The sequence below is a fragment of the Ziziphus jujuba genome, chromosome 2, assembly GCF_031755915.1.
Source record: "Ziziphus jujuba cultivar Dongzao chromosome 2, ASM3175591v1".
NCBI lineage: Eukaryota > Viridiplantae > Streptophyta > Magnoliopsida > Rosales > Rhamnaceae > Ziziphus > Ziziphus jujuba.
In genome coordinates, this window is record NC_083380.1 from 30,477,544 (window position 1) to 30,496,924 (window position 19,381).

General features: G+C 32.3%; 2 protein-coding genes across 2 annotated transcripts; both read left to right on the forward strand.

The window, feature by feature from the left end:
• Positions 1–8,855: 8,855 nt before the first annotated feature.
• Positions 8,856–11,846, forward strand: LOC107419467 (DNA-directed RNA polymerase II subunit 4-like). Its single transcript, XM_048474033.2, has 6 exons — positions 8,856–9,051; positions 10,471–10,579; positions 10,743–10,820; positions 11,244–11,277; positions 11,379–11,447; positions 11,594–11,846. Exons 1-6 carry the CDS (start codon positions 9,000–9,002, stop codon positions 11,669–11,671), a joined length of 420 nt encoding a protein of 139 aa, XP_048329990.1. The 5' UTR covers positions 8,856–8,999; the 3' UTR covers positions 11,672–11,846.
• Positions 11,847–17,225: 5,379 nt separating this feature from the next.
• On the forward strand, positions 17,226–19,318 carry LOC125422714 (U-box domain-containing protein 38-like). Its single transcript, XM_060815071.1, has 3 exons — positions 17,226–17,304; positions 17,589–17,727; positions 19,024–19,318. Exons 1-3 carry the CDS (start codon positions 17,226–17,228, stop codon positions 19,316–19,318), a joined length of 513 nt encoding a protein of 170 aa, XP_060671054.1.
• The last annotated feature ends 63 nt before the right edge of the window (positions 19,319–19,381 follow it).

Genomic DNA, 19,381 nt, shown 5'->3' on the forward strand with positions numbered 1-19,381 from the left:
AAACCACCGTGGGAAGTATACCAAATTTTCACAAAACACCATCCCACATATTTTTATTCAATAACCCGGTACGAAACAGCGATAATCAATAAACCACAATTTTCCTCGAAATACGAGATGCAACCATAAAAATACCGCGGGCATAATTTATAAAATTTAACCAAATATTTTCATAAAATATTTAACCCAATTATGCCCGAGAAATTACATTTGAAACCACGTAAAATTAATACCGAAACATACCTTGCTCATGCATAACAAATAAATTAAACCAAAATAAAACCACAATTAAATCACACCACATGAGCATAAATTTAAATACCAATTTAAATACCAAATAAATATAATTAATTGCCCAAAATAATCTTTGAAGGTGGGTCACTCACCTGGAGCACGCAATTAACCCATGATCCACCACGGGATCAATTCTACGACTCACCGGTGCTCCTAGAACAAAATTCACAGACAGTCAAATAAATTAATATTTTAATCGGGTAAATAATACCCGGTACCCGGGAAGCTTAAACGCAAACGTTAACCAAAATGGTAGAATAATATACCGAATCGAAGCTCGTGGGACGAGGATCACCAATCCGGTCTCCATCGACCCCAATTCCGCCGGAGGTGGCCGGAATTTGGTCAGAAAGATTCGGCCGGTTTTCAATCCCTCGTATCTCGCAAACCGCTTCGAATTTTTGAGATTGGAGGCCATTTTTTGATTCAGAGGACCCATAATAGGGGGATAGGAGGCTCAATTGGGAGTGGGCTGGCCGGAAAACACAAGAAAAGAGGAGAGAGAAAATCCGGCGGCCGGCTGCTTCTCTGGCCCGATCGGCGCGCGTCCGGCGGCGGCTGGCCGTGAAAATTGGCGGCCAAGCTTGCCTCCTCCTTCCGCACGTCACTGGCCGGTGCTTGTACTGTATAGGTGGCCGGAATTCAAAAACACGGGAGAGAGAGAGGGACGATCGGGAGAGAAAAAGAAAGGTACTGTGCGTGTGTGTGTGTTTCGGGGAAGAAGAAGGGAAAAAAGAAAAAAAAAAGAAAAAGAAAAAGAAAAAGAAAGAATTGGTGTTTTCCCACGTGGGGAAAAGAAAAAGAAAAAGAAAAAGAAAAAAAGAAAAGAAAAGGAAAAAGAAAAGAAATAAATAAAATAATTAAATAATTAAACAAAAATATTATTATTTAAAATAATAATAAAAATAATTTGATTTTACACATGGTTGACATGTGGCATTTCACCATGGTGACACATGGTCACCTTCATTGAGTCACACGTGGCACATCGTTATGCGTGTAAAAATAATATTAAAATAATACGGTATTTGAAAAACTCTACAGGTCCATAACTTTCAAACCACATGTCCAAATCGGACGTGCCGCTAGTCTACGGACTCGTATCGACGAGCACTTCACAACCATGCATGAGTCAAAACTCAACCTTGCATGAATAAAAAGTCAACTTCGGCACCCCTTGGACAGTTTGGACCTCAACTTGTTTTGCTCATAACTTTCAAACCGTAGCTCCGTTTTCAACGTGCTACCAGTCTACGAACTCGTGCCAACGTGTACTTCGTAACGGTACCTCAGTCAACCTAGAATTCCAACCGGGTCAAAAAGTCAACTTTTGACCCCTTTGGTCAACGGTCAACGGTCAACCTCGGTCAACGTGCAAAATTTTCCGACATGCTTCGGGACGGGGTGTTACATTTTGTACCTTAGGAGATGTCTTGGCATGGCTTGGGGCATCCTCACTAGGCTCTTGGGCAGCAACCAAGTTGATTTGCTCCTCCCTCTCAACTTGTAGTGCCGACAAAACCTTAATCTCTCGCTTGCTAGCTTGTTCTATAGGCACCATGCACGTCGTTCTCCCATCCATGATGCATAACTTGTTTGCAAATGGGAGTGGGAAAGCCTTTACTTGGTTGAAGAAGTCCATGTCAAGGACAACCTTGTAGTCATCCATGGACACCACCGTTAGGTTCAATTGGCCCTCCCAATCCCCGATGGTGGTTTTCACACTTCTAGCAACTCCTTGGAGCGGCTTCGCGTCGGAATTTACCGCCTTTACGAAGCCCTTTTCTTGTGTTGCCTTAATCCCAAGCCTTTCTGTCTCCTCCACCGATAGGAAGTTATGTGAGGCACCCGTGTCCACCAACGCCTTGGTGGGCACTCCATTGAGTTTTGCCTTCACGAACATTAGGCCACCCTTCTTTGTCTCTTTAGGAGCAGCCTTGATAGCATTCAACAATTGTAAGGAACATATACTAGTTCCTTCCTCTTGCTTCTCCTCGTATTGGATGGTCATGGCATTCAAAGCCTTCCTCTTCGGATAATCCCTAACCCAAAGAGGATAATATCGGACGCGGGTGGTCTGCGCTGTCACACTAGATACCAAATTTTTTATTAAAATTTTGATAATCAATTACGTGACAGTTTTTTAATAGTGTTAAATTAATATTGTCTTATACACATGGGTAGATAAACCATTTAAAAGTTATCAAATTATGGATACCAAAATTTTGATAAAAAAAATTTGATCACTCTAGATTTATTCTATTATATAAAACTTTCCAAATACAAAAAGGCAACCAGCACACTTAGAATGAATGGATTTTAATTTTAATTTACAAAAAACAAAAAACAAATGCCTAATCGGCTTCTCAGACTTTGAATTAAAATGGATTTTAAATGGGCCAATAATCAAGATATATAGTGTAGATTGGTTAAAAGCCCAACCAAAAAGGTTTTTGACTTTTGAGTTAGGGGAATTTGGTCCTTTGCCTCCATAGGTAAGGCCTTCACGAAATATGCCCCTTCCTTTCCCATATTTTTTGTTTTACCCTCTCATTTTTTAATATTTCTAAAACACCCTTATGTTAAAACCCAGCTTTTCTTTTAATATTTCACCACATCTCTGCAATTTTCTTTCCTCTGTCAAAACCTAGCTTTTTTTTTTCTTTTTTTTTTCTTCCTTTCTTTCATCTTTTGCTCACTTCCTTTTATTTTTTATTTTTTTTCCTTTTTTTCCACCACCTCTCTGCAATTTTTTGTGCCCTGTCAAAACCCAGCTTTTTTTTTTTCCTTCCTTTCTTTCGTCTTTTGCTCACTTCCTTTTATTTTTTATTTTTTTCCTTTCTTTGCCACACCTCTCTGCAATTTTTTGTCCCCTGTCAAAACCTGATTTTTTTTTTCTTCCTTTCTTTCGTCTTTTGCTCACTTCCTTTTCTTTTTTATTTCTTTTTACTTTCTTTTCCACCACCTCTCTGCAAATTTTTTTCCCCTGTCAAAACCCAGTTTTTTTTTTTTTTTCCTTCCTTTCTTTTGTCTTTTCCTCTCTTCCTTTTTATGTTTTATTTTATTTTTTTTCCCTTTCTGTTCCGAGCCAGCCATTAATCAAATGATGGAAGGTCTTATTTGTATGCAGAAAGCTACAAAGGCAGTGCTAATACAGGAAAAACTCAATCAGCAAGTTATACATTTGGAATGCAAAGGAAGGACAAGAAAGAGTTACAGTATGATTTGAAGGACCTACAGATATTGAAAAGTTCAACTTTTTTTTTTTTTTGGGGGTTAAGAATTCAATTTCTTATTTGTTTAGGTCGGATAAGATTATGTGGAAGTGAAATATTAGTTTGGAATTTGCTCATTTTAATGCAAAAAGAGCAATTTCTTGTTAGTTTAGGTTGGATAAGATTGTGTGGAAGTGAAATATTAGTTTGGAATTTGCCCTTTTTGCAAAAGATGAAGATAATTTAGTCAAGCTCAAGCTATTTTGTGGTGCCATAAAGGAGGTAGGAAGTAGCACGTGTTTTAAGATGGTTTAATTATGAAAAAACAAGAAAAATGAAAGGCAATGTTTGAATTGGAAGGTACTGAATGAGTGCCATTAAATTTTTCCCCCTTCTTAGTATGATTTCAGGTTAAGGTGAAGAGAAAGGGAGATGATACCAAATATGTTGCCAAGGTATATCTCTATCATAATTATTTGTGTTATCTCAATATGTTCTTGCTGCCCCTCATAGGTCTGAGATGGCTTCCTTTATCTTCTTGAAGTAGTTGAACAACCAAAAATTATGTTCTTTGATGTATACTCTTTAGCATTTGAGCACTCAGAGTCACAAACCATATGTGGGACAAGTGTAACAAGAATGAGCGTCGTGAGATGTGAATGAAACTGTCGACAGGCATTAATGGGGTAGTTGGACTTTTTTTTTTTTGGGTTAAGTGGGATAGTTGGAGTTATTTCATAGTATTAGCAGGTTGTAGATATTGGGAAATGAAAAACAAGGGCTTGATGTTATGGCCTCTTTGAATTTCAATTTGCATTTCACATTTCCAAAACAATTTGTGAGATTCTTATTATGATATCAGTCTTTAAATTTTGGTGAGATTTTCTGAGGTGGTTTCTTTAAATTGGTACCTTACTTCTTTCCTTTGAACATTAATAAAGTCTTGAAACTTATACTCCTTTCAGTGATTGAATTGCATATAACAGCCCAGTCTACCCACATGCGATATTGTCCGCTTTGAGCTCAGCCCGCACGGTTTTGTCAAAACGCATCACAAGGGAAAGTTATCCATACCCTCTTTTAAGGCATGCTTCATTTCCCTTTCCAACCGATGTAAGATCTCACATTGCAGGTTTTAGCCAGAGACGTTGATTGTGATAGCTTTGCTATCAGTAGAAAGCAAGGAATTTTGGAAAGAAACTGAACCTCTCTATTTAGGACATTTGCCACGTCTTCAGGTTTAAATTGCTATCTTTCTTTGGTGGAATCTGTTGTTTGTTCTATGCAATGTGTATGGATTTTGTCCTTTCGCATTATCCCTTTCATCTCTATGCAGAAGCTCAAATCTGTTATATAAGGAACTAACAAATCATCATAGATGATCTTTTTGATGCCTTGGTTGAATTGTTGTAGCTTGTTGACTAATAACAAAGATAAATTGCCAAAGGCATAAAAAGCTATAGGTGATTTAGTATCCTTAACTTCTGGATCATGATGTCATTTCTTGATTCATATCTGATTTCAAATCTATTAATATTTGTATATGACTAACGTAATGTCATCATATTGAATTGAATTCCTCCATATTTGATAAAAAGCAAACAAAAATATTGAAAATAGGTCTTTTTCCTCCAGCCCAAAAATCATCAAATATGGATAAAATCTCCAAAATATGTTTTATCCAAAATTAAAATTACGATGAGAAATATGTTTACTGCCTTTCCTTTTTAAACAAGGAATTGAAAAGCTATAACCAAAAAAATATCTTTTCATCTTTGATTTAATTTATTCCTGATTTCCTCAAAATCCGGTTACAAAAGAGATTAAAAAAGAAAAGAGTGAAAAAAAAAGGGAATGAAAGAAAAATGATTTATGGCAGAAAACAAAATTGGAAAAGCCAAAAAAATAAATTAAAAAAGCAGAAACGTAAATAGCCAAAGGAAAAGAAAAAGATAGTACAAGGCAAGGAGACCCACGCCTTTAATAATAAAGTTCAAGTTTGATAAAAACCAAACTCATGGAAAGTTGAATTGCTATCTAATAGCAAAAGAGGTGGTAAATCTTGAAATCAGCAAAGAGGGAAAAAAAAAAAAAACCATAAATATTTGAGCCCATAAAAGATGGTTCCAATTAATTTGCTTTGCATTTCCCATTAGTGCAATTTTTCTATTCCAAATCTTTTTCCTTTGACATCCAATCGAAAAAGGATAATAAAATCAAAATCTAAGAAAATATCTAAGGCATGGAAGTTTGTAAAATACCCTTATCCAAATGATTTCTTCTTAAAAAAAAAAAAAAAAGATTAAATTAAAACAAAATATTATGGCTTGATTTTACTCTTTCTATAATTGGATCACACTGGGTCCCATTTAAAACAAATGCGTTATAGGCAAATAAATTATTTTTTTTATTAAGAGTCTTTTTGGTAGAATTTCCTTTTTTTTTTTCTAAAAGTTCCATTTATTAATCAAAATCTTAATTGTAAAAGAAAAAACGAAAATATTTGGCAAAAGTTAACAAATATTTACTAACAAAGAACAAGTTTTTTAAAATTATTTTAGAAAAATTTAAATTTTGAACTTTTTAAAAAAAAAATTTAGTTCAATAAATATTTAATGCATTGTTTTATTTACAATCAAATATTTTTTTATTTTTTAATAAAAAGTTTATTTTAAAAAGATATATTATATAGAGTAATGCTACAGGAGCTAAATTTTTTTATTAAAATTTTGATAACCAATTACGTGGTATTTTTTAATGATGTTAAATTGATATTGTCTTATACATATAGATAGATAAATTATTTAAAAGTTATCAAATTATAAATACTAAAATTTTGATAAAAAAAATTTAATCAAGATAGCCAAATACTTAGAATGAATGGATTTTAATTTTAATTTTAATTTTAATTTAGAAAAAACAAAAAATAAATGCCTAATCGGCTTCTCGAACTTTGAATTAAAATGGATTTTAAATGGGCCAATAATCAAGATACATGGTGTACATTAGTTAAAAGCTCAACCAAAAAGTGTCAGGACCGGTCCAAAATTCCTCATGAGAACCCTTGGATAGTTTTGACCTCAACTTGTTTTGCTCATAACTTTCAATCTGTAGTTCTGTTTTTGACGTGCTACTAGTCTATGAACTCGTGACGACGTGTAATTTTTAACGGTACCTCGATCAATGTGAAATTCCATCAAGAGCAAAAAATCAACATTTGATCCCTTCTCGGTCAACGACGGTCAAACCCTATCAATCTTGGTCAAATTTGAGAAATTTTCGATGTACTTCGGGACGGGGTATTACAAAAAGACTTTTAACTTTTAAGTTAACTCAATTGTATGGACCCCGGATTTTAATAAAACAACTGTAAGTTAAATTGTCTACTACAAACCAAGGAACCTACCAAAGACAAATCAAATGAGTTTCAAATTAAGGGTACATAATTTTTATTATCTAGACCTATTTAAGTTTAAAGCCTAGTGATTGTTAAAATGCAAATTAATTTATAGCCTAAACAATTAGTCGTTAGGGTTATCAATTCAAAACAAATAATCCAATTAAATTAGTTTATTGGATCACAAATAAAGATTCTGTCTAACAAATTAAATAGACATTTTAATTTAAAATTTATTGGTTTTTAACGTATCAAAATAAAAGGTTGCCAATTAAATCAAATGTCAAATAAAAATATCCAATTAATTTTAAAAAATATCAATTGTCAAATATTTTAATAGTACAATAAAATTAAAAGGATTATTAAATTTAAATAACAATGTAAAAAGGGCTTTTAAATTAATTGTCGCATCAAATAAATGACTACTAAAAATCCTACCTGAATAAAAGGATAATTGCTTTCAAATATCAAACTATAAATTTATTACTTGACATATAACTCAACCAAATTAAGAGTTGTTAAATAATAAGATCAATAAACTAAAATTGTTTGACTATTTTTACAAAGTCAAGAGTGGCCAGACAAGTACTGAAAGAAGATGTTTGCATGTGATTATGATTTATGAGGGGTGTCAACCTAATTTAGATGTCTTTTTATTCTCATGATGCATAAGTCTTTTAGTTTAAAATTTAATAAAATTATTTTTTCAAATTTTCCAAATCAAATAACCTAAGCATATATATTTGGACTATAAGATTAATCAAATTCCAAAATTCTATGAAGTCACCAAAATTCTTTTCAATAAACTACAGTCGATTGGATTCCATAAAGGATACGTACGCAAACTAGTCCAATGCTAGGCGTAATTCAAATTTCAAATAAATCATCCACTTTTCAAATTTTCAAGTTTTCAAATTAAACCCAGATTTGCCAAATAAGCAACAAAATCTTTTTTAGAACTACAAATGGCTTGTTCCCTTTAAAAATGGTATGTAGCAACTTAGCAATTCTTACCGAATGTAGCTGCAAAATTATTTTCCAAACCATTTTATCCTAAGACATAATTGGAATCAAAGAATATTCCCTTATATCAAATGATTATAATTAAGGTTTATACAATCTTGAATGAGTCAAACCATGATTTAGTTAACCTTTTTGCCTTTAATAGGATATAGGTGAAACATTGATTTGTGAATGTTAAATTTTTCATAATCATGAATAACTAAAAACTTTGAGAAAGCTAAAGTTTTCTCTAAATTTTTTAATTTCTTTTTCTTTTTTAAAAAATTGCTTTGAATAAATATAATGAACATAGAGGGATGTTTCTTGATTCAAACCTGATCAAACTTAAAAATGAAGGTTAACACCAGTGTTAATAGTCATTGTCATCTAAGGCCCCATTTGAAAGTGTTACAGTTGAGAAGGAAACTAATTTTCAAGATTTAGTTTTCTAAAAATTAGTTTCCCAAAAAATTATTTTTCTCTTATTATATTTTATGAATAATAGGAAAGTTTGGATTTATTAGTAATTAAATTTAATATTATATAAAAAATTAAGTAAGAGAATTTATTTTAAAAAAATTTCAAAATTATTTTCTTTAAAATGCTTAAAATGATATCTTCATAAATGGGAATAATTTTTCTCTATATTTTCTTACATTGATAGGAATCTAATTATCTGAATTCACACTTTTTCATTTTATAATAAATATCAAAACCAAATAAAATTATTTTTTCTAAAAAAAAAAAAAAAAAGATTCACATTAATTTTACTGTTATCCAGGCAAATCATAATGGTCTCTAGGGGCAAAGTAAATATTAAAAGGACGCCCTCAAATTTGTACTTCTTGTACATATATGCCTATATTTTTATGGAAATTACTTACCACTTTAAGCCATACTAATAAAAGGGAAAACTACTCTGATTAGGGTTTATATATTGTAATATTTTTTGTTTATCTTTTTAAAAGATAACACATCCAGAAAAAAAAAATTTAATAATAATAATAAAAGTACTTGTTATAAGGATTTCCAGCTGATCTGCCCAACACAAACATCTTTGATTCTCCCCCCCAAAAAAAAAAAAAAAAAAAATGAATGTTAAAGAAGAGGAAGAAGACGCTTCAGTGCTCAAACTTGGCGACGGTTTGTAAATTTGCTTTTCCTCCTTATTCGCTTCTCCAATTCTATGTTTTTCTTTTATGAGTTCAATATCAGTGTGTATATGTAAATTAATTATTAATATGTCATATTTTAATTTATAATTATGTATAATGTGAGGGTATATGATTCTTTATATCTTGCAAAAGCGAAGTGGGTCCTCCGCCTTTGATTTTTTTTATTCTTTGTCAATATTCTTATCAGACATAAAAAAGGTTGGATTTATATTTCCGATCATGAAAAAGCTGGATTTAAAGCATTGGATTCTGATAGTCTCTTTGTTAACTTGTAATGACTGAATTATAATATTCAAATTGGGATTTTGAAGAATGAAAATGACATTCGCAAACAACTTCCAACCATTAAATTATTCTCTTTGCAATATAATGAGCGTGTAAAAGGCATACATCTCTCTTTATTAGATTCTATTATTTATTTACTTAATTTTCTAAATAATTAATCTTTTTCCCCATATAACCGACAGTAAAATTTGGCTTTAGGTTGTTCTTAAAACTAAACCGGTAACAAAACATTTTCTTCCAAATAATCTTTGATATATTCTAGCCTACCCTCAACATTGGTTTCTTAATCTTGTGAGCATCAAGGACAGAAGGGACTACGAGAAAGCAATTTCCTTTTCTTTTTCTTTTTTTGGAGTTTGCAAAAAACTATGATGAATAAAAGTATGACATAACTTAAGAGTCTCGTTACAGTAAATGTGATTATTTATGAACATGATTTGATTAGAATTTTTGTTTCATGTGCAGCAAACTTGATGTATTTATTTTGAAGTATGTATTTGGTTGGAAAATTTTGGTATGTTAGAAAGAAACAATTTTTGTTGAAACTATTTGTTTAGATTCACTTGCTTAAGAATTGTTCCTTCTTTTAGTCAGATTTGTTCCTTTCTCTCATATGGTAAAAAATCAGGATTCTGGAAGGATTGGGTTCTGAAGTTTGACAATGAGAAGAACTTGGGAAAAATAACAAGAAGAAAAAAAATTGTGAATTTTTTAACTTCCTAACCTTTACAATCTTACTTGATAATATTCTTATAAGGAATAGCACTTTAATGAAAACTCGAATTCATCTTGCAAAATGAATGGACATGTTAAATAAACCTTAGCATGCCAGAATCAGATGACAATAGAAACAGTTCATGTCTCTTCCATGTAAATATGCATCCTCATAAAGCACTATAAGATCAAAAAATGATAATTAATTTGTAATTTCATAACTAGTTTTAGTCGAAAAGCATCTTGTATATCTTCCATCTATAAGCACAATTGATTGGTGAACAAAAGGAATAATATTACTTAAACCAAAAGAAATGTGGTTTTGGTTTCCTTTTTCTGTTTTTGGTTTTTGCTGTCAACCTCACGTTGATTGATGTTATTTTATCAGAATTTTTAAAGGCCAAATGTCTAATGAATTGTGAGGTTTCCATTCTTCTTGAGCATAGATGCGATCAACTCAAGCATTTGTCTGATGACTCATTGAAACAACTTCCACAGTAAGGTTTTTAAACTTGTCTATATTCACCTCATCATGAACTGTGGAATGAGTTCATTCCAGGCTGCTTGAATTCTACATATTTCATTTTTTATATCTATCTTTCAGATTTTGAGTTATCTCATCTCAGATTCTCATATTTTAGAATCTGATTTCCTGTTCAGAGTGTTTGAGAAAGCGCTGCAATATGTTAAACGTTTCAGCCGCTTCACTAATCAGGATGCTGTAAAGCAAGTTAGAGAGTATCCTTCATTCTTAATACAATGTTCTTATAGCTTTATTGTAAATTTTCTGCAAATTTTTCTTTCATACAATGTTGGCATAGTTCCGGGACTAGCTTCCTACCTGGTCCTGAGTTTCAATTTGATTATGCTGTTAGCGTACAATTGCCTTTGGTTTGGTTAAGGTGTCATTTATTTAGTTACTAATTGTGTATAGCTTGTGGTTGTGGCCTCTATAGCAAGAACTCTGGTTTGTGGTTTTATATCAAATGCTTGACAATTAAGAGAACCTTTCTTAAAGAGAAATCACATAGGATGAGTAGCAAAAGTTGTTCAAATAAACTCTTTTTTTTTTTTTTTTTGGTCCTTCTTTTGTAGACTTGGGTTATATACACTTGCAAAAAAGTTGTGTAATCATCTTTTTGTTACTTAACCATATGGCAGAGTCCTTAGCAGATACCAATTGGCTGAATATGAGGTACTTTTTCTCATCACTGAAATATGGAATTATAAGATGTCTTTTTTATATTGAAATAATAATATGCTTAACTAGTACCCAATATTTATCATACTTTACAGCTTGCTGTGCTTGGAAATCTTTGCCCGGAAACTGTAGAGGAAGCTAATGCCGTTGTGCCTTCTCTAAAGGTAAATCAAGTGCCTTATGATTATGAATCTTCTTTTGGTGCCTTTGTTCTTCATGAACATCAACTTAAGTTGAAAATCTTATCTACCTACTCCATACTGTTTCATATATATATATATAAAGCAATTTGGATTTCTTAAATTTGCAGACGAAAGGACGAAGCCACGACGACGAAGCAATAGAGAAACTGTTGAATGACCTACTAATGGTAAAGAAATTTGAGTGAGTTTCTCAGAGTTTTCTTTTACTTCAAGATGAATAAAACTTATCTGGTTGTGGTAGACTATATATCTTTTGCCTTAATCCTTTGCCAACAAGATACCAACGTTGAACACAAAGTACTTCAGCTGGTTGTTGTACCCAAATTTCAACTTTATCTTAATTTCCTTTTTACTTTTTAACATGAAGTTCATATTTCCTTAAGCAAATAGCATTACCCTTTGAGATCAAATTATGTCAAATTAACAAATTGTATAATGAATAAATAGAAAAGGGCAATATTAGTTCACCTTTTTTTTTCTTTTTTCTTTTTTTTTTTAAAGAGATTAAACAGAATCCAATTTGACAAAAATGGGAAATTTCAAGAGCTCATATGAAAATGAAAGTGTAATATATTCATAGCCCACAAAACATGGGCCTCGAGATATGGGCTCTAGGCCTTTCATTTTGACGGGCCCAAACAATGAAATTACCATTTTGGGCTACAATGGCCAAGATATAATTATCCTCAAATATTTGGGCTTGTAGGGGTTGAAGCAAGGGTGCAACCCAAACCATTTGTGGTGAAGTTGGCACTCTGAAATTGATGGGACTGACCCATCAAAACTGGTAGGGTCCTGGCTACCTTGAAATTGATTGGTTTGTTTATTACGTCAGGGCTAAGTCACTCAAAATGAATCTTAAATTGTAACAACTCATGTGGATGTTTCTTATACTTTTTATGCATATTTAAACAGAAGTTTTTTTTTTTTTTTTTAATAATTAATGAGCAGTTATGTTATTTGCTTTTATTTATTTCTAATATACTCAAACATATAAAATAGATAAGTAAAGCAATTAAAAAGTAACCTAACAATAGCATATGTACATAGGAGTTGAAAAAGAAAAAGAAAACTAACAACATCGAAAGCAAAGATAGTTCCATAGCCTTTTAAGATCTTCAATCTTTTAAGATCTTCAATTTCTTGGATAGCCCCTTTACCTTCTCCTTTTGCATTGCATCTCAATCAACCATCCATGCTTCCTCTCACAATCACAATGTCACAAGGAACTACTCCAACAACAAGCCCACTTATGTATCCTATCAACACAATTTTCCACTCCAATTTGAATAAAAACTCTGAATCATTATTTTCTTCCAAAATTGAATGTGGCTGTGACACAAACTTTAAATCATCACATTTCTTAAACAACAGATCACCTCACAATTGGGGGTTTCTCTCAAATGAACTACTCTCAAAACATGTTAAATCGGTTCCCTTGGCGTATAAGCCCTGTAAGCTTGTAACGATATACATTGAAGCATTCAAGGACCACAAGTTGCTTTAGTTGTTGAGAAAACTACCCCATAAGATTGTTTTGAGAAAGTCTAATGATTCAAGCACTAATAAATTCCCAAAAGATGATGGGATGAAGCCAGTGAGCATATTGTTTGAAAGCTTTAACAAGTAGAGAGCCTTTAAGTTCTCAAATTGATCAGAAATCTCTCCTTCAAGTCAATTGCTTGACATATCAATAAAACGCAAAGTTATTTTGGATGGCTCCATAGTGTCTCTACCACTTTAGATGTTATTGTGATTGCATAACGATTTTCAATTTGGTACCAACTATTCCTTAAAAGATTAAATTTCAACATCACACTCAAATATGTAAAATGATTGGGGTCAATAGCCTTCATAGCATACTATCACAAAATGTAATGAAATGGCAACTCACTTTTGAAATTAAACAAGTATGAAATTTCCAGTGGAATTTGACCCCAAGACATAGAATAAGAAAGGTTGAGATAAGTTCAGCCGAAAAGTTTCCCAATTGCAACAGGAATTTAAGAGATTGAAAAGGGTCCTATTAGAGTTGATAGAACCAAATAAACAACTACTACTAAGATCAAGGCCTATAACATTACCAATCTCCTCATCATACTAGACTCCATCCCAGGAGCAGAAATTGTTTGCATGTTTGAGTAATGACACTTTTGTTGCTGTCATTAGTTGCTTTTTGATATTTAGTTGCTTTGTATTCAGCTTTTTGCTAAAAACACTGTTATATTAGAGAGCCAAAGCATAGCTTGGCTTTTGACAGTATGATTACTGCAGTGTTAGGTGAAAATTAGGTGGATTACTAAGGTAAGTTTGTGTTTATATGTTTTTTGTCCATGAATGAATGCAAAGCAGTTTTCACACCAGGTTAAGCTCCATTTTTCCTCTTTTCATTTTCTCTGTGTTTTTTGTTTTAAATCCTACAAAATGGTATTAGAGCATCCTTGATCTTAGAGGGGCTGGGAATGAAATAGCAAGAAAAATACAGAACCTTCTTTTTACCTTTCCTTCCTTTTTAAATGGCTTCAACTCATTTTTCTACTCTATCACCTCCTATATTTTCTAGGAAAAATTATGCCATGTGGTCTATAAAGATGAAGGCTTAGCTTTGAGCTTTTGACCTATGGAAAGTTGTGGAAACTAATACAGATCCCTCTCCTTTAAGAACAAATCCTACTGTTGCACAAATAAAGCAATATAGTGAGGAAGTTGATAAAAAGTTTAAGACTTTATCTGTTTTACATGCTGGTGTATTAGATGTGATGTTCACCAAAATTATGGCTTGTACTACAGCCAAAAAGGTTTGGGACAAGTTGAAAAAAGAGTTCTAAGGAAGTATAAGAACAAGACAAATGTAGATAGTGAATTTAAGGAAAGAATTTAAGACTTTAAGAATGGAGGTTTGAGTTAGCGAAAGACCTCATAGATAGACTCATGAAGGTAGTAAACCAGATTAGAATTTTTGAAGAGGAGCTAAGTGATGGAAGAGTGGTGGAGAAAGTGCTGGTTAGCTTGCCAGAGAAGTTTAAAGTAAAGATCTTATCCTTGGAGGAGTCAAAATACCTGAATTAAATTTCTTTATCAGAGCTTGTTAATGGTTTACAAGCAACTAAACAAAGAAGATCTATAAGACAAGAACAGACCTCAGAAAGTGTTTTCCCATAATTTCAAAAAGGCAAAGTTACAGCAAACAATGACCAAAGGAAGCAGCAAGGTGGAGAAAATAATAACAAAGAAAGACATGGTGCTGGTACAAACAAAGATGGTGAAAGAAAGAAGTTTGCAAAGTGTTCTCATTGCATAAAGAACAACCATTTTGAGAAATATTGTTGGTTTAGACCTAATGTTCAACGTATAGCTTGCAAACAACTTGAACATATTGAAAAAGTTTGTAAAAACAAAGGAGGACTAGTACAACAAGCACACCAGGTACAGGTTGCTGATGAAGCACAACAAAATGAGGAAAGGCTATTTGTTGCCATATGTTATGCAAAAAACTACAGCAAAGAAGCTTGGTTGGTGGATAATGGCTACAGTCAACATATGACTCATAATGCTGATCTCTTCAAGAACTTGGACAGAAGCTTTGTTTCTAAAGTCTAAATAGGAAATAGAGCTTTTATTCAAGTTCAAGTCAAAGGAGATGTAACTGTGGAAATTTCAACAAGTACTAAACTCATTTCAAATGCACTATATGCACCTAAAATTAATCAAAACTTGTTGAGCACGGAACAAATGCTTAAAAATTAGATATTCTTTGAATTTTCAAGATAAGTCTTGCACAATATATAATCAACATGGAAGTGAAATTCTAAATGTTGGAATAAAATATAAAAGCTTTGTAGTAGAGTGAAATAAGAAAGGAAACAATATTTTTTTATGCCAAATCTAGTAACGAATCTAAGTTGTGGCATAAAAGGCTTGGTCATTTTCATTATGACTCTTTAAATCTAATGCATGGAAAAAAATTGGTAGAGAATATGTTTGCTGTTAGCAAAAATCAGGAAGTGTGTGAAGTTTGTCAGCTCAATAAGCAACAAAAGTTGTCATTTCCTTTAAAAAGTGCTTGGAGAGTTTCTAAAAAGCTTCAGTTGATTCATAGTGATGTATGTGAACCTATGAGTGAGAATTCTATCAATGATAGCAGATATTTTCTCACTTTCATATACGATTTTTCTAGAATGTGCTGGGTGTACTTTCTGAAACAAAAATATAAAGTTGTTGAGATATTCAATAGCTTTAAAGCCATGGTTGAAAATCAAACAAAGTGTAGCATCAAGGTGATAAGATCAGATAATGGGAATGAATATACAGCTCAAAAGTTTGAGCTGCAATGCAAAAAAGATGGAATTCAACATTAACTTACTTTTCCCCATATCCTTCAGCAAAATGGGGTTAGTAAGAGGAAGAACAGGACTATTATGGAGATGTGTAGGTATTTGTTGTTTGAGAAGCAATTACCAAAGAAGTTTTGGGCTGAAGTAGTGAATACTACAGTATATTTGCTAAATAAACTACCAACAAAAGCATTGGAGTTCAAAACTTCATATGAGGTGTGGTATGGAATCAAACCTACTATAGAACATTTGAAAATATTTGGGAGCATTTGTTATACACATATTCCTGAAATTAAAAGAGACAAGTTGGATCAAAAAGTTGATATAGGAATCTTTGTTGGTTATAGCAGCAACATAAAAGAATATAGAATGTATCATTTGAAGACTAACAAGCTGATTGTTCGTAGGAATGGTAAACTTGATGAAATTGTTGTTTGGAATTGGGAAAAGAGTCAAGTTCAGGCTTTAGAAAAGAATTTTATCCAAGAATATGCTAAATTCAGAGGAAGCTGATTGAGATGATAAAAATGCTATTGGAATCCGAGGTACAAGATCCTTGACTGATGTATATGAGATATGCAACCTAGCATTGGGTGATCCAATTATTTTCTATGATGTAAATCAAGTTAAGACATGGAGAAAGGCCATGGAAACTGAAATCAGCATGATAAACAAAAATAAGACTTAAGAACTAGTGAACAACCCTCAAGGCAAAAAGGCAATTGAAGTGAAGTGGATCTTTAGAACAAAACCCAATGCAGATGGTACAATAAACAAGCATCAAACAAGGTTGGTAGTTAAGGGCTATGTGCAGAAACCAGGCGTTGATTATGGAGATACATTTACACCAGTTGCAAGGCATGAAACAATCAGATTGCTACTAGCTTTTGCTGCTAAAAAATGTTGAAAAGTATACCATTTAGATGAGAAATCTGCATTTCTCAATGGTTACTTGCAAGAAGAAGTGTATGTTGAACAACCTGAAAGCTTTATTGTTCAAGGGAAGGAAGACAAAGTTTATAAGCTGCATAAGGCTAATTATGGTTTGAAACAAGCTCCTAGAGCTTGGTATAGTAGAATTGACTCACTCCTTGTGGAAAAGAGATTTAAAAAAAGTGAAAATGAGCCTACTTTATACGTAAAGTCAAGTTCAAATGATAAAAAATTAATCGTTTCTCTATATGTTAATGACTTGTTTGTTATAGGAGGAGATTCACAAAGTGTGTTGGAGTTTAAATTTGAAATGCAAAATGTGTTTGAAATGTCAAATTTGGGATTGATGAACTATTTTCTTGGCATGAAAATATGTCAATCTATTTATGGCATTTTCTTACCCCAAAAGAAGTATGCTATGAAACTACTCAAAAAGTTTGATATGGAGTAGTGTAATCCAGTTGATACTCCAATGGTTCACAATCAGAAGTTTGAACTCGAAGATGGTGCTACCAACATTGAAGTTTTAGTTTACAGAATCCTTATTGGAAGTTTGCTATATTTATGTGCTTCTAGACCTTACATTATGTTTTCTGTGAGTTTCTAGATTTATGCATGCTTCATCACAGATGTATTATTCTGCAGCTAAAAGAGTACTAAGGTACATTAGAGGTACTATAGATTATGGTGTTTGGTTTTTGAAGTAAGAAGAAGGCAAGTCGATAGGCTATGTTGATAGTGATTGGGCTAGCCGCATGGAGGATTCAAAGAGTACTTTAGGGTACTTATTTTCTCTTGGTTCAATTCCATTTTTATGGAACTCAAAAAAAACAAGGTTCAGTGGCTCAATCCACAGCTGCAGCTGAATATATTGCTGCTGCAACTGCTTCGAATCAAGCCTTATGGCTAAGGAAGTTGTTTGTGGATTTGATGGAAAGGCAAGAAGAAGTTACCATTATATATTGTGGCAACAAGTATGCAATTTCCATTCAGAAAATCTAAATCAACATCAAAAAACAAAGCATATTCCAGTCAAATACCATGTTGTGGAGGAAATTAAAAGAAAATGGTGAAGTGCAGCTGGTTCATTGCAGGTCTTGAGGTCGAGCTTACTGATATTTTGACAAAAGCATTACCAAGAAACAGATTTGAAACATTAATAGATGATCTTAGTGTTTCCAACAAAAGTGTCAAGGAGAAGTGTTAGAGTAATGACACTTTTGTTGCTGTCATTAGTTGATTTTTAATATTTAATTGGTTTATATTTAGTTTTTTATTAAAAACACTGTTGTATTAGATAGCCAAAGTATGGATTGGCTTTTGGCAGTATGTAGTGATGAAAATATTGGTATCGATATAAATATTGAGGGTATAATTTCATGGAAATATCGATATTGATGGAAATGTCAATAAAATTACGAAAACTGTAAATATTTCATTTATATTATAGATTTTTATATATAAAATAATTAATATAGTAAAATAATATTAAAAAAATACAATAATAAGAATACAATGATAATGAAATAGGTCATAAATATTAAAAATTATTATAAGTAAAAAAAATACAATTTGTTAGCATCAAAGTATAGAAAATTTATTGATAAATTCAAATATAAACAATAAATGTCAACTATACAAACATTTTATCTTAATTATGCTAAGTGGATTATCCAACAAGTATATATTTTTTAATTAAAATAAAAATAAATATTTTTCAATTATATTACAGAAATATTTGTTAGCCAAAAAATTATATTGGAGAAATATTCCCTACTTTTTTTTACAACAAAAACTAGATTAAAAAAATAGATGGAAATATAAAAGGAAAAAAAGGTATAAGAAAAAGAAAAATAATTTTCCTTATCAAAATTTTTATCTTGTTTGGATGTTAATAAAAACACAAACAAATATTTTTTCTCTTATTTTCAATTTTTTTTAAAGAAAAATTTGTTTCAGTTTTTTTTTTTAATTTAATTTCCTATCAAAACAAATTATTTTTTCTCTTTTATTTAAATTTTATAATTAATTTTGGGATCACAGCCTCCTAGAAATCCCAATTTTTATTTATTTATTTATATTTAAAAAAAAAGAAAAAAGAAAAAAGATATACAGAATTTAAAAATTAAATTAAAAAAAAAAAAAAAGGGTATACAGGAAAGCAGTGTCTTTTTTGTAAGCCCAACTTTTGGCCGTCCCATTGTCGGATCCAAGCTGGACATCATTTACTGCCTCATCGACATAATCAAAACCCCCAATTCGCCTACGAGATCCATCAAGGATGCTCTCAACGCCCTCTTCAGAATCGCTCTCTACCCTCTGAATCGGAGCTTGCTGATCAAGCTCGGAGCTGTTCCGCCGCTGTTCTCACTCGTTGTGAAGGATGGCAGGGTCGGGATCGTTGAGGATGCGACGGCAGTGGTTGCTCAGATCGCTGGGTGCGAGGAGAGAGAGGAGGCGTTCTTGAAGGCTAAAGGTGTTGGGCTTGTGGCGGATTTGCTGGACCCTTCAAAGGGTTCGAGCTTGAGAAGGAAGGAGAATGCAGTTTGTGAGAGAGATGTTTAAAAGTTGAGGATGGGATTGTGGACGTTGCTGAGAATGGAAGTTCCAAAGGGAAAGGAAAGACTG

What these genes read in the sequence shown, in the direction of transcription:
- LOC107419467 (XM_048474033.2), top strand. Translation starts at nt 9,000, where the DNA reads ATGAATGTTAAAGAAGAGGAAGAAGACGCTTCAGTGCTCAAACTTGGC. An exon ending in TCATTGAAACAACTTCCACA is followed by an intron (nt 10,580 to 10,742) that starts GTAAGGTTTTTA and finishes TTTCCTGTTCAG; the next exon opens with AGTGTTTGAGAAAGCGCTGC. An exon ending in ACCAATTGGCTGAATATGAG is followed by an intron (nt 11,278 to 11,378) that starts GTACTTTTTCTC and finishes CATACTTTACAG; the next exon opens with CTTGCTGTGCTTGGAAATCT.
- LOC125422714 (XM_060815071.1), top strand. Translation starts at nt 17,226, where the DNA reads ATGGTTCACAATCAGAAGTTTGAACTCGAAGATGGTGCTACCAACATT. An exon ending in TTACAGAATCCTTATTGGAA is followed by an intron (nt 17,305 to 17,588) that starts GTTTGCTATATT and finishes AAAAAAAACAAG; the next exon opens with GTTCAGTGGCTCAATCCACA. An exon ending in ATTATATATTGTGGCAACAA is followed by an intron (nt 17,728 to 19,023) that starts GTATGCAATTTC and finishes TTCGCCTACGAG; the next exon opens with ATCCATCAAGGATGCTCTCA.